This window comes from Marmota monax, unplaced genomic scaffold, assembly GCF_021218885.2.
Source record: "Marmota monax isolate L192 unplaced genomic scaffold, Marmota_monax_Labrador192_F-V1.1 WCK01_AAM20220418_F8-fsc00006, whole genome shotgun sequence".
Lineage (NCBI taxonomy): Eukaryota > Metazoa > Chordata > Mammalia > Rodentia > Sciuridae > Marmota > Marmota monax.
Window position 1 is genome coordinate 18,009,143 of NW_026693712.1, and position 15,536 is coordinate 18,024,678.

At 38.4% G+C, this 15,536-nt stretch overlaps 2 protein-coding genes across 2 annotated transcripts in view; both read right to left on the reverse strand.

Moving 5' to 3' along the window:
• LOC124103771 (protocadherin alpha-C2) overlaps positions 1–12,844 on the reverse strand; it is a 198,340-nt gene extending 185,496 nt beyond the window's left edge. Inside the window, exon 1 of the mRNA XM_058584278.1 lies at positions 10,349–12,844. Coding sequence (XP_058440261.1) covers positions 10,349–12,739 — 2,391 coding nt within the window. The 5' untranslated portion in view covers positions 12,740–12,844. The remainder of the gene's footprint in view (positions 1–10,348) is intronic.
• On the reverse strand, positions 4,904–7,544 carry LOC124103541 (protocadherin alpha-4). Its single transcript, XM_046460212.2, has one exon. The coding sequence runs from the start codon at positions 7,373–7,375 to the stop codon at positions 4,904–4,906; it is 2,472 nt and encodes an 823-aa protein (XP_046316168.2). The 5' UTR covers positions 7,376–7,544.
• Positions 12,845–15,536: the final 2,692 nt, after the last annotated feature.

Consider the following 15,536-nt stretch of genomic DNA (forward strand, 5'->3'; position numbering starts at 1 on the left):
CATACATCCCACATTCTGACTTTTCAGCACAATCTGCCCAAGGGGCTGGTTTCTGTCTCACAGGTCTTCTAATGCTAAGGGATTCCTGCAAATTTTAGATGTCTCAGGGCAGCTGAAAGTAATAAAATCTGAGTGGTGTGTTGGTATTCCAGAGGACCTGCAACTCAATAGATAGAAGTTGACACAGTTTAGTAGACTCTCCTTCATAAGAAAATGAGGAGAGTGGAGTAGGTATCCAATGTTCTGGTTTTTCAGTGGGCAGCCTAGATATCTCATTTGAATCAAGGCACTGATAACACAACATATTGTAGATGCCTGGGGACTACTCAGAACAAACAAAAACAAACAAACAAACAAACAAAAGAGGTGAGCAAATACTATGGCTTTAGAGCATTCATGGCATAACAGACAGACACCAAAGTGAACAGAGAATGAGTTACAGACAAAAGAAACCAGTAAATCCCTCTAACTAGGAATTATGTACAAAAATCCAAAGAAGATGTATGCACAGAAGAGGGTTCAGAGAGCCACAGAATTTCTACCAAGACAACTGGTGAACAGAAGTTCAGAAAGACTTGGAAAAGATGACTGTTTTCCAAATAAGGTCATATCAACAGAAGGGAACAGGAAAATATGGCATAATAAAAAGACTTTCAAGAATTTCCAGAATCTAAAGAAATGGAGGGATATGAATTACCTGTCAAAGCATTCAAACTATCATGAAGATGCCAGTGAGCTCCAGAAAATAAAACATAAACAGAAGAGAATTTCAACAGACATAGAATTTTTGAAAACTAAACATGAATTTTAGAGTTGAAAAATACAATAACTGAGTGAGAAAATTCACTAGAGGGATTCAACAGAGGATGTGATCAAAGACAGTAGGTTACCTCATGGATGGGTCATTTGAAATTACTCAGGCAGGGAGCAAGTTTTTTGAGGAAAAAAAAGAGTGAAGAAAACCTAAGGGACTTATGGGACACCAAAAGGGGTCCAATATATGCATTATTTTCATCACACAAAAGGAGAAGAGAGAAAAACAGGCAGAAAACTTGTTTATTTCTAGAAATTATGGGTGACAATTTCCCAATTCAGAGAAGGAAATGAACATTCTTCAAATGGACAGATTCAAGAACCCAACAGCCTTCAGATAGGATGAACCAAAGTAAACTGACACCTGGAAACTAGAATTAAATTGTTGAAAGTCAACAACAAATAGAGGATTTTAAAAGCAGCAAGAGAAAAATAACTAATTATTCAAAAGGGAATACCAAAAAGACTATCAGCAAATTTCTTAACAAAAATCTTGAAGGCTAGAAAAGAGTAAGGTATGTTGAAACTCCTGAAAAAAAACATTGCCAGACAAGAATACTACATTCAGCAAAACTGTCCTTCAAATATTCAAAAATGAAGAAAAGACAAAGGCTATTTCTGATAAACAAAAGCTGAGATTCATCACCACTAGATCTACCTTACAAGAAATGCTAAAAGGAAATTCTTTGAGATAAAATGAAAGGACACTAAACAGTAACATATAAGCATGTTAAAGTATCTCACTAATAAAGGTAAATATATAAACAAATACAGAATACTATAATACTGTAATGGCAATGCATAAATTGCCTTTAAACCTGGTATAGAAATTAAATACAAACATAAAATACATATATACAGAATGTTAATTAGTACATAAGTTTAAAAGAGGTAATTTGGGACATCAATAACAAAGATGGGAAGGGAACATGTAAGAGTGGAATTTTTTGTTTTGCAATTGAAGTTAAGATGTTATCAATCTAAAATAGATCATTATAACTATGTTTTACATAAACCCATAATAACTGCAAAGAAAATACATATAGAACATATGCAGAAGAAAACAAGAATGGAATCAAGATTCATCATTACAAAAAATTAACAAAAGACCAAAGAAGATAACAAAAAGACAAAATAACTCAAGACAGAAAACAATTGACAAAATGACAAACGTAAATTGTTCCTTATCAATAATTTCTTTAAATGTAAATGGATTAAACTCTCCCAATCAAAAGACATAGAATAACTGAATGAGGAATAAGTTCCAAATATATTCTGTCTACAAGAGATTAACTTCAGATTTAAGGACTCAGAGCTTGAAAGTTAAAGGATGGAAAAAGATATTTCATGCAAAGAATAACCAAATGAGTGGGTGTAGCAGTAGTTATTTGGACAAAATAAACTTGAAGTTGAAAATTGTGACAAGAACAAAAAGAGCTCTTATGTAATCATAAAGGGGTCAATTTGCCTGGATGATATAACAATTTTACAATATATTTCCCAAAATCTCAGCACCTTTACAATGAGGTAAACATTGACAGAACTGAAGAAAGACATAGATAGCAACACAATAAAAGTAGGATATTTCAATGCCCCATTCTCCAGGATAGATCATGTATTAGATCACTAAACAAGTCTTAACAAGTTTTAAAAGGATGAAATCATACTATTTCCTGACCACAATGGAATGAAATCAATAGTGGGAGGAAACTTGAAAAAATTCACAATATGTGGAAATTAAACAGCAAATTTTTGAACAACCAGTGGGTCAGACAATAAGTAAATAATGAGGTTAGAAAATATATTTTTAAAATCAAAAAGAAAACATAACATACAAAAATTGAGAGGATGCAGCAAACACAGTACTAAGAGGGAATCCTATAACAATAAATACCTAAATTAAAAATAAGAAATATCTTAAATTAAAAATCTAATTTTATAACTTAAGGAATTATATAAAAAGGGACAAACTAAGCCCAAAGAAGATGGAAGAATAATGATTAGAGCATAAATAAATGAGTGATAGAATAGGGACAATAAACAACAACAATGAGTTGATTTTACAAAAAGATCAACAGAATTGACAATCCATTCACTACACTAAGAAAAATAAACAAAATTAGAAATAAAAGGAGTGGCATTAAGACTTGTACCACAAAAATAAAAAGTGTTATAAGAGACTACTATGAACAATTACATGCTAACATGTAATTTCTTATAGGAAATTGACGGATTACTAGAAATATAAAACCTGTCAAGACTGAATTATGAATAGCTGAACAAGTCAATAACAACTGAGAGGTTGAATTAGTATTATAATGTACACACACACACACACACACACAAATGCACACACGTGCTTTACTTGAGAATTTTATCAAACATTTAAGAAATCAACATCAATTCTTCTCAAATTCTTCCAAGAAAAGTAAGAGATGGAAATGCTTCCATCCTCATTTTAGGAGTCAGCAAAAAGTTCAGGAAAACAAAAATTTCCCCCTTATCAAAACAATGAAAAAATATTCCAAATGGATTGTAGATTAATATGAACAATAAAATAAAACACAGGAAATTATGCTCATGACATAAAGAAGGAAAAATTGATAAATTGAACTTAACTAAAATTAAGAATTTTTATTCACTGAAAGACACAATTAAAAGAATAGAAAGAGGCCATAGAGTAGACTACAAAATAAAGTTTGTGTCCAGAATATTTTTAGTTTTTAAAGATCTAAGAAAAAATAACAGCAAAAGAAAGGAAGCTCCCTAGAAGAAATAAAGGGAAAATTTAAAAAAATATATAGAAAATAGGTAGGAAATCTAACAGCTAATAAATAAAACAAGATAGAAAAATGTTCAATAATCACATGGAAAGGTGCTACAACTCATTTTTATTTTTATTTATTTAAATAAAGTGCTGGGGGTACAACCCAAGTCCTTACTATGTTTAGCATGTTATATGCTACTGAGCTACATTATCAGCTCTCGATCTCACTTCAAATTCAGGAAACACGAAATAAATTCAAGAGAAAAATAAAAAACACACCTAGTAAAATGACTAACATGAAAATAATCTGGCAAATATAGAGATGATAGAGAGCATCCAGAACCAGGTAAAAACAACTTGGAAAATTTGTTGTCCTCATTTACTAAAGATAAATATGTATTCTGTGATACACTAACCCAAAATCTTAGTTAAACACTTAGGAGAGATATATGTAGATGGACATCAAAAATGTACAAATATTTAAGAATAGCATTGTTTCGAGTAGGCATAATCAAACACAAGGCAAGCTCCTCAACTATAGAATAAATAACTCACAGTATATTCATAAAATAATTTTCAATGGAGTTAAATAAATGACAACTACATAACAATACAGATGACTTCATAAACAATGATGAGTGATAAATACAAAGAACACACAAACACAGACAAAATATTTTGTGCAGTTCTCCTTAGAGAATTGCAGGAAATATACAATTAACCACAATTTGTTAAATGTGTGCTTACATTTGGGGGACAATAAGATAAAGTGATTTGGAATGGGTATGTGAGGGGCTTTAAGGAAAGGAGATGACTGATTTTCACTTTCAGAAAATTTAATAGAATTGTTCTGTTTCTGTCTGGCTATATTTGTGTATGTCTTATAGGTGAAAAATAGTAAAACATTTCCTAAATGTTAATTACCATTGAAAATATGGCAAATATAATCCTTACAATATGTTGGAAATTATAGCTATATGAATGTTGAATAATGAAGAATAAAAAGAAAGTAATGTACATGGTCTTCGTGTTCTATTTTTTTACTTCCTTTTTATTGATTTATTGTTGTTTTTTTGTTGTTTGTTTTTGAGATTGGGTCTCATTAATGCCTGGGCTTGTCTAGGCGGTAACTCCTAGGCTCAAGTGATTCCTCCACCACAGCCTCCCAAATACCTAGCCCACCATCCTGCCTTGGCTTCATGACATTAGAGTTAAAAGAAACGTATAAACAGAAGTAGAGAAAATTGATAGAGAGAAATTTGATTATGAGAAGTAAAATGATAGTGCAAAAGAGTATGACTATTCAGATTGAACAAAAGGATATTATAAACTAACCTTTGCCAAGGAATCTCCAGTAGTTTGTGGTTGATCCTCTCTGTCCCTAGAATCAGGTAAACTGGGGCTGAAGGCCATGAGGTCAGTCTTGGGCAGGCCTTCGCCAGAGCACACCCTATGCCTCCTCTGCTGCGAGTAAGACCAGCTCCCCACCGCGCTGGAGCACACCAGTGTGGGCTTCCCAGGTCTACAGGAGCCCTCCGTGGGCACCGCTGAACACCTAAACGCCGTGTACAGCAACAGCGTGAGCACCAACAGGCTGGAAATTGCACAGATGGCAATGATCAGGTACACGTTGACATCCACTAGCGCCACGTCGTGGCCAGCAGTGCCCGCCAGTGCCCTGGAGGAGGTCTTTGGCACCTGGCCGCTCTCCACCAGAGACACCAGAACTGTGGCGGTGGCGGTCAGCGCCGGTTCACCGTGGTCTTTCACCAGCACCAGCAGGCGCTGGCGTGGCGCGTCTGCTTCATCCAGGGCGCGGGTTGTACTGATCTCGCCCGTATACAGACCCACACGGAACGGGCTGCGCGAGCCACCGGATAACTGTAGCAGCTCATAAGATAGCCAGGCGTTGTAGCCAGAGTCAGCATCCACTGCACGCACTTTCGTTACCACGTGGCCGGCACCCACTGACCACTGCACCAGTTCATTCAAAGCTCCCCCTGTGTCACCTGTCCTAGGTGCCAGCAGTGTTGGCATGTTGTCGTTCTCATCCAGCACAAACACTTGCAGCGTCACGTTGCTGCCCAGGGGCGGCACACCAGAGTCGCGGGCACTCACCTGAAACTGAAGCAGCTCAATCTCTTCGTGGTCCAGAGGCTGCAGAGCATACACTTTGCCGCTCTCCGCGTGCACTGACACGAAGCTCGACAAAGCACGCTCACCCACCAGCCGCTCCACCAGAGAGTAGGACACCAGAGCATTCTCCTGCGCATCTGCGTCATGCGCAGACACCGTGAAGATGTGACAGCCTGGCGGGTTGTTCTCCTTCACGAACACTGTGTACTCGGGCTGCGCGAACAATGGCGCATTGTCATTTACGTCAGTCACCTCCACGGACACACTGGCTGTGGCCCACAGCGAAGGGGAGCCCCCGTCCCTGGCGGTCACCACCAGCTTATAGTCAGATATGGTCTCGCGGTCCAGGGCGCTGTCCAGCACCAAAGAATAGTAATTCTTGAAAGTGGACACTAGCTTGAAGGGAACATGTGGCGTCAGGTGACAAGTCACCTGTCCGTTGGCACCTGAGTCGCGATCTGACACGCTGATCAGTGCGACAACGGTGCCCAGTGGAGTGTTCTCTCTGATTGGAAGTGATAGGGACTTGAATTCCAAAGTTGGGACATTGTCATTGGTATCTTCTACTTCTACAATAACTCTACAGTGGCCAGAGAGTGGAAGCTGTCCTTTGTCAAAGCCCTCTACAAGAATTTCATAGGATTTGCATTCTTCGAAATCAATATATCCTTTTACGAAAATTTGTCCTGTAACTGGGTCTATGTGGAACTTGGATTTCACATTTGGTGAAATATCAGTAGAAAATGAGTAAATAATATCTCCATTCGAGCCTTCATCTAAATCTGAAGCATTAACTTTGATTACCAAGGTTCCATTTGGAACATTTTCTGGTAATTTCACCGTATAGAGTGTTCTGTCAAAAACTGGAGCATTGTCATTAGCATCCAGTACTGTAATGAGTAACTGGACTGTGCCTGTCAGCTCGGGTTTGCCCCCATCAGTGACAGTGAGTACTAAAAAAATCTCCGGAGTTTCTTCTCGGTCTAAAGATTTCCGTAATAGAAGCCCAAGACCTTTTACCCGTGGGTCATCGGATGGTTTTTCCAAAGAAAAATACTCATTGGGGCTCAGCGAGTAAGTGAGCAGAGCGTTGACTCCGATATCTGCATCAGAGGCGCCCTCTAGTGGTAGCCGAGTATCAAGTGGCTTGGATTCTGCAATGAACAAATTCTTTTGTGTCGCCAGGAACACAGGCGGGTTATCATTAATGTCCTTCACCTCCACTTCCACATGAAAAACCTGCAGCGGTCTGTCCACGATCACCTCCAGGTGGATGCTACACTCCGCGCTCCGCCCGCACAGCTCCTCCCGGTCGATCCGAGAATTCACAAACAAAATGCCATTCTGCAGATTTACCTCCAGAAGGTCCCCGCGGTCCTTGGACGCCACCCGGAACAGACGCGGCACCAGCTCCGCCAGCTCCAGCCCCAGATCCTGAGCGATGCGGCCCACGAAGGTGCCGTGTTTGACCTCTTCGGGAATGGAGTAGTGGAGTTGGCCACTCCCTGCCTCCCAGATTGCGAGGAGCAGAAAGGAAAGCAGCAGGCGCTGGGATTCCGGGCCACTTCCCCAGGAAAATTCCATGTCAAGCGTACAGAGCTTTATTATGATTAGGAATCTTGTCTCAAAGTTAGGAAAAATCTGTTTGGTCATTTCCATGCAGCAGCATCCTCCATTTTTCAAACGCCGGATTGTGGATGCAGCTTCTTTCCAGTAAGAAGAAATATTTTCCCTTTTATTCTTATTCCTGTCAGGTGGATTTTATGGTAAAGAGCGACATCATGTGGCTTCAAACCGTAAGTACCGATTCCGGAAACCCATACTACTATCATTGCCAGGTCTTATTTTATTTAGGGGCTTCTCCGAACACATTTCCAATTTTGGGATAACAAGAATACTGAGGTACACATTCTGCACCAAAGAAATTTGATTGTGATTCTTAGTTTTACCACAGAAGTAACTTCTACTACAGTGGAAATCCTTTTTTATACAGATCTTAAGTATTTACAAAGAACCAACTGTAGTTAATGAAAACTTTGAAAATATACAATTGTGAAGTGTTGATAAGGAAAATTCATGATAGTTTCCTTGTATTATTTGGCATTCTAGAGGTTATTATTAATTATGACACCCTGCCTATCCTTGTACTTGCATTACTGGTGTTGAAGCAAAGTGAATGGTACCTGGGGAAATTGGTTCCAAGGACAAAGCCATTGAAAGGTAAATTTGCAAATATTTTTAAGAAGCATTCAAAGACTGTCATAATTTCATTGAATATCTTCCTTGAGTCACTTAAGGGCCAAATGCTCAAGGGGGCTTTAACAAGGAAGTAGAAACTTCTAGTTAAAACACAAATATGAAAAATTGTGCTATATATGTGTAATATGAGTTGGAATGCATTCTGCTGTCATATATAACAAATTCGATTAAATTTTTTTAAAAAAGAAACTTCTAGTAAATAGCTTGTGTGATGAAGTATTCCAGATAATGTTATTGACTGTAACTTATTTACCTCCTATAAGCAAGTAGAGTATTCTAATTTTTACTCTAATGGTTTATAAATACCTGCCTGATCTCCAATGTCTTAGATGACTACTTAGACCTCTACTTTTCCCAGTGTCTAAGATTCCTACTTTCTCCTATTGTACTCATATATTTTAGTCAAACAGGATAATTGGCTACATTCAATTTTTTTTCTTAAAATTCTCCTTTAGGGTTGTGGCTCAGCGGTAGAGCTCTCATCTAGCACGTGTGAGGAACTGGGTTCGATTCTCAGCACCACATAAAAATAAATAAAGCAATTGTATCCAACTACAGCTAAAAAAATTAAAATTAAAATTAAAAATAGATACTTAACATTTACTAGACATTTATGATAATAGAAATGGTTTGGTTTTAATTGCCTAAAAAAATACATTAATATAAGGTGATCATAAGATTAATCTGGAAATATGATGTCTTAAGCACTCTGAAAACTTTCTAAATAATACAAAAATATTTTCCCTACGAAATTGCCCTAATTAAGATATATTTCAATTTCCATGTGGAAAACGTGGCTTTTAGCTTGATTTTCATGCCAATTTTTTACAGTCATCATCTCTGAATCATCCCCAGTCTTAATGAGCAATTAAATCTTCCCAATACAGTATTATACATTTTTGTAAATAAACAATACAGAAGGAGGTAGTGATAATAGCAATTGTCAAACTTTTTGCTGCTTAAATACTTAAATTCATTTCCTTTGTGTTTGCCTAAACAAAAAATGCCATCTAGTGAAAATAGTTTTGGGTTCTCCTCTATGAAGAGCCACACCCACAAAAAACAACTTTTGGAATCATAACAGAAATCAGAGTACTTTCTCTGTTTGGGGACCCAACTTTTGGGTTTTACAAAATGATCATAGATCAAGCACACTGGGAGAAATTGAAAATAATTCAATTCTCAGTCATTTTATTTAAAAAATATTTAAATGTATAGATGAGGAATGCAACAGAATAAAAATATTTATTTGAAATAAATACCTATCCACTGTTCACTTAGTATAGCATCAATACATCTCTAAGAAGAAAAAAAAAAACTAAAAAATTTTCAAAGAGTCTTGTTAGTCAAGAATTTCAAGAGGAAGAAAGCTCAATTTGAAGTCCGAAGTCTCATATCCATCAAGGCAAGAACTTTGGATGATCCTATTATTTACAACAGGATGATAATAGAACTAACAAAATAAATATTAAATCAAGGCTGGATTAATACTTGATGAACAAGTGGCAGCAAAGGATATGCTTGAAAATAAAATGCAAGTTGGAAAAGAGAGGAGTGAGGGACATAATTATTTTACATTTTGGACTCTCTACAATATCTTTGAGTGACAATTGGTTTCAATTTGTTACTAATTGTACACAAGGGGGCTCTACACTACTACAATCCCAGACCTTTAATTTTTTTATTTTGTGACATGATCTCACTTAAATTGTTGAGGATGGCTTTGAACTTGTGAACTCCTGCCTCTGCCTCCAGAGTCACCAGAATTACAGGAATGCATCACCATGCCCAACTTAAAAATTCTTTTTAAAATAACATTTAAATATGCCACAGAAGAATTAAAATTTCACTTCATATCGATATTTTCATTATTGCTAATAAAAATAATGAGAAAAATGAAGATAACCAAACATAGCGGTGCATGCCTCTAATCCTAGAGATTTGGGAGGCTGGAACAGAAGGGCCGAGAGTTGTAGGCCAGCCTGCATGATGCAATGAAAAGAGGTAAAAGATAGTTATTCTGCAGGAAGCACTTGGCCACAAGTTAGAGTAAATTCTGTAAATAATGAAATTCGTCCAAGAAAAAAAATTTATTTGTACCCAGACATTTAGCAATAAAATAATCCTGCTACTGCACTTATCAACAAAACAAAATAACAATATAAATGTTAATCTCACTGTTCATTTCTTCATTCAAAATTTAGTCACGAAGAATCTGACCATTTTAATCACAAAATCAGCAACTGAAAAATGCTAATTAGTAGAATAGAGTGTAGTGTAATTAACCTTAAACATGTTTTCAAGGGGGTGAAAACACAGGAATTTTTTTTTTAAAAAAAGAGAACGCTTTGGAAAGAATGATAAATTACTCACTTTGGCAGAGAGATCCATGTCCATAGCCAGTTGCTCCTCTCTATCCTGGTTAACTGGACATGGTGGAAGACTGGGGCTAAAAGCCATGAGGTCGGTCTTGGGTGGGCCCTCTCCAGAGCACATCTTCTGTCGCCTCTGTTGTGAGTACGACCAACTCCCCACCGCGCTGGAGCACACCAGCGTGGGCTTTCCAGGACCACAAGTGTCCTTGTTGGGTTCCGCAGAGCACCGAAACACTGTGTACAGCAGCAGGGTGAGCACCAACAGGCTGGATACCGCGCAGATGGCGATGATCAGGTACACGTTCACATCCACTAGCGCCGCCTCGCGGCCCGCGGCGCCAGTCAAGGCCCTTGAGGCCTTTGGCGCCTGGCTGCTTTCCACTAGAGACAGCAACACTGTGGTTGTGGCAGTCAGTGCCGGCTCCCCGTGGTCTTTGACCAGCACCAGCAGACGGTAGTGCTGCGCATCCGATTCATCCAGGGCTTGTGTGGTGCTGATCTCGCCTGTATACAGTCCCACACGGAATGGGCTTCGTGCACTACCTGCCACCAGTTGCAGCTCGTAGGACAGCCACGCATTGTAGCCAGAGTCAGCGTCCACCGCGCGTATCTTAGTTACAATGTGGCCAGCGCCCAGTGACCTAGACATCAGCTCCCTCACTGTATCCGCTGCGCCACCCACCTGAGGGGCAAGCAGCACTGGCGCATTGTCGTTCTCATCCAGTATGAATACTTGCAGCGTCACGTTACTGCCCAGGGGCGGTACGCCAGCGTCGCGGGCACTCACCTGAAACTGAAGTAGCTCAAGCTCTTCATGGTCCAGAGGCTGCAGAGCATACACTTTGCCGCTCTCCGCGTGCACTGACACGAAGCTCGACAGTGCACGCTCACCCACCCGCCGCTCCACCAGAGAGTAGGACACCAGAGCATTCTCCTGCGCATCTGCGTCATGCGCAGACACCGTGAAGATGTGACAGCCTGGCGGGTTGTTCTCCTTCACGAACACTGTGTACTCGGGTTGTGCAAAAGCTGGTGCATTGTCGTTCACGTCAGCCACCTCCACCGACACGCTGGCTGTGGCCCACAGCGAAGGGGAGCCCCCGTCCCTGGCGGTCACCACCAGCTTATAGTCAGATATGGTCTCGCGGTCCAGGGCACTGTCCAGCACCAAAGAATAGTAATTCTTGAAAGTGGACACTAGCTTGAAGGGAACATGTGGCGTCAGGTGACAAGTCACCTGTCCGTTGGCACCTGAGTCACGATCTGACACGCTGATCAGGGCTATGGCCATGCCAAGTGGAGCATCTTCTAAAACAGGTAACGATAATGATTTGATAACCAACTCAGGAACATTATCATTGGTATCCACAATTTCCACTAGAAGGGTGCAGTGATCTGTCATTGGAGGATTTCCTTTGTCTGTCGCCTCTATTTGGATTTCATATGACCTAGTTTCTTCGTAATCTATGTTTCCTTTTACACTGATGTGTCCACTAACCTGATCTAAGTGAAATTTCGACAGAATCTCTGCTGATACATCTGTATTGAAAGAATATTCAATGTCCTTATTTACTCCTTCATCCAAATCAGAGGCGTTAACGATCACTACTAAGGTACCATATGGAGCATTTTCAAATAATCTGACTTTGTAAACCGACCTCTCAAATGCTGGGGCGTTGTCATTTACATCCAAGACTGTGATCTTCACTTGAGTGGTGCCAGTGAGTTCTGGTTTCCCGGCATCAACCGCCGATATTAGTAAATGATGATTAGGAGTGTCCTCTCGATTTAAAAGTTTTTTCAATACCAGTCCAAGGGATTTAATTTCCTCATCATTTCTTTTAACGTCCAAAGCAAAATATTCACTGGAATCAAGACTGTAAGTCAACAACGAATTAGTTCCAATATCTGCATCGGATGCGCCCTCTAGCGAAAACCGAGAGCCAAGCTGTCGGGATTCGTAAATAAATAGATTTTTTACTGCCATGGGAAATACTGGCGGGTTGTCGTTAATATCTTTCACTTCCACCTCCACATGGAAAACCTGCAGCGGCCTGTCCACGATCACCTCCAGGTGGATGCTACACTCCGCACTCCGCCCGCACAGCTCCTCCCGGTCGATCCGAGAATTCACAAACAAAATGCCATTCTGCAGATTTACCTCCAGAAGGTCCCCGCGGTCCTTGGACGATACCCGGAACAGACGCGGCACCAGCTCCGCCAGCTCCAGCCCCAGATCCTGAGCGATGCGACCTACAAAGGTGCCGTGTTTTGACTCCTCGGGAACCGAGTAATGGATCTGGCCGCTCCCTGCCTCCCAAGCCTCCAGGAGCAAAAGCCAGAGCAGCAGACGCTGAGTTCCAGGATCTTTTCGCCAGGAAAACACCATTGCCAGTTTTTCCTAAATATTTGGTTCCTCTTACATCAATCCAAAATTTAAAAACAATAATTTGATTTCTTTACTCTTCATTTCTTAAACTCCCACCGTCACCATACTTCAGAGATGATGAAGAAAGGCTTCAACGTGAATACGTAATGCGGACTGCTTTTGTGGAGAAAGACCTTGTGGTAGACAGCGACATCATGTGGCTAAATATGTAAGTATTAAATATATTTATCTTCTTTTCCTTATATGACCATTGAACTTTCTCAAAATTTTAAATTTCTGTTCAATTATACTTTGAGTACTCACTCAATTATTTGTTTATCAAGCTGTCCTTAGAAAGTTTATACTAATTCATCAATTTCAATTTTTCCGATTCATAACATACAGTAAGATATCGATTATTTACTGTTGTAACAATGAACATCTATTGAAAATGTTTCCCATGACAGGCACTGTTATATTTGTCTTAATGGAATCATTCCATTAAATTCTCACAAATATCCTCTCAGAAAGGCATTTTTTATATGAGTAGGATTTTTTCCTCTTATTGGTGCTTTATAGTTACATAATAGTTAGGTTCAATTTGACATAATCATACATACATAAAACTTAATTTGATCCATTTCAGTCCCCAGTTCTCTCCCCTTCCCTCCTCTTTTCCCTTTCCCTATTCCCCTTTCTCTACTCTACTTGTCTACCTTTCTCATTTATTTATTTTTGATTGGTGTTTTATAGGTATACATAAAGGTGGAATTCACTGTGGTATATTTATACATGTACATACTATGATTTTGTTAAGTTTATTCCTCATTTCCTCCCCTTTCCCATCATTCTTCCCTCCTCTTCAGTCTCCTTCTTTTACTCCACTGACTTTCCTTCAATATTAATGATATTCAAACACTCCTTCACTCTTTTTTCCCCTTACTTTGCTCTAGCTTCTGTATATAAGAGAAAATATTTGACCCTTGAATTTCTGAGTTTGGTTTATTTCACTTAACATGATGTTCTCAACTTCCATCCATTTACTGGCAAATGCCATAATTTCATTCTTCTTTGTAACTGATTAAAACTCTGTTGTGTATATATACCACATTTTCTTAATCCATTCACCTATTGACAGGCACCTGGACTGGCTCATTATCTTGGCTATTGTTGAGTTGCACAACTATAAATATGGATTTGTCTATCACTATAGCATGCTGATTTTAGTTCTTCTGTATATAGATCAAGGAATGGGATAGTTGGGTAATATGATGGCTTCATTCCTAGTTTTTTTTGAGACATCTCCATATTGCTTTCCAAAGTGGTAGCACCAGTTTTCAATCTCACCAAAAGGTATGAGTGTACCTTTCCCCCCACATTCTTGCCAGAATTTATTATTATTTGTGTTCTTATCAAAAATATATGAATGTGCTTCACTTTTTACAAACACAGTAGTTAAGTAACTTAAGAATGACTTTATTAGTGTAAGGGTGGGATGTCAATCTGATTTAAGATGCTATTCCTTTAATCACTTAGCCTCTCAGACTACAGTTTATGGAAAAAGCAGAGTTTTTGAGATTTGTGACCACCACAACGTAAAAAAGGAAACATTGGTAAAAATGTCTGTATACATAAAGTGTGTGTGTTTGTGTGTGTGTATACACACACGCACACACACATCATTATGGCAATTATCAATATTTAAAATAGGTTCCCTTATATTTATTAATTCTAGGCTATCTATAAATTACTCATATGTCCCTTATTCAAGAATTATATTCTTGTTAACTATCTTACCGGTTATTTAAATAAAGATGTAAGAAATCAGTATTTTCCAGTGAAGTTGTTTTGTCAATTTATTTCCTATTGCAGGACAACACTGTGTAATTGGATATTTGTTATACTTGTACCACAACAAATAAGAACATACTAGTTTTTAAATTTTTCACATCTTTATGTTTTCCAATTTACCTGTATATACTAAAGCATTTACAAAATGTGATAATTTTGTTTTTTAAATGCCTCCACTCTGTTTGGACACAGTGGCACACTCACATAATCCCAGCAACTTGGAAATCTGAGGCAGGAGGATTCAAATTTGAGGCCAGCCTCAGCAATGTAGGAAAACCCTGTCTCAAAATAAAAATAAAAGGGGTAGGGGATATAGCTCAGTGGTAGAGAATATCTGGGTTCCATCATCAGTACCAGAAAAAAAAATCCACTCTGGATGAATTTTTAGATTTCCATTGCTTTAAAAGTTCTTATCTGAAAGAATTGGTGACTTAACCAATGACAAAAGAGAGAAAAGCAACCTTCGAACATGAGTCACCAGTCAATACAGGTAAGAGTAGGTGATGAAATATCTCAAAGATCTCTCTGAATTTGGTGAAAGTCATGAGTTCCCTGAGCATTTGTAAGTTAAATAACAAAATTCTTTGGTAAAGGTCTATTGTAGAGAATTAGGAACAATAGGAATATTACAACTCCTTGCATATAGCCTGACCATTATTAAATGTAATTCAATATTTAAGAATTTGGAGAACCGTTTTCATTCAAGTTGTTGTTTCCTGTGTTTTACTAAAGGGAAGCCATGATACAATTTACTCATAGTTCATCATTTATATTTATAATAGAATATATTATCAATTAATTTTAGTGAATAAATGTTTGAAATTAACTTTCTCAAGCAAGATAAGTAAAGCATTATATTAATATATTTATTAGCATAAAACTTTCATAATTTCTAACTGATTATATTGTGCTAGCTCATGAAGAAGAAAGTAAACTTTAAAGAATTGTTTGTGAATGTCATGGATCT

Bases quoted from the DNA above. Each gene is read 5' to 3' on its own strand.
- LOC124103541 (XM_046460212.2), bottom strand. From the start codon at position 7,375: ATGGAAATGACCAAACAGATTTTTCCTAACTTTGAGACAAGATTCCTA.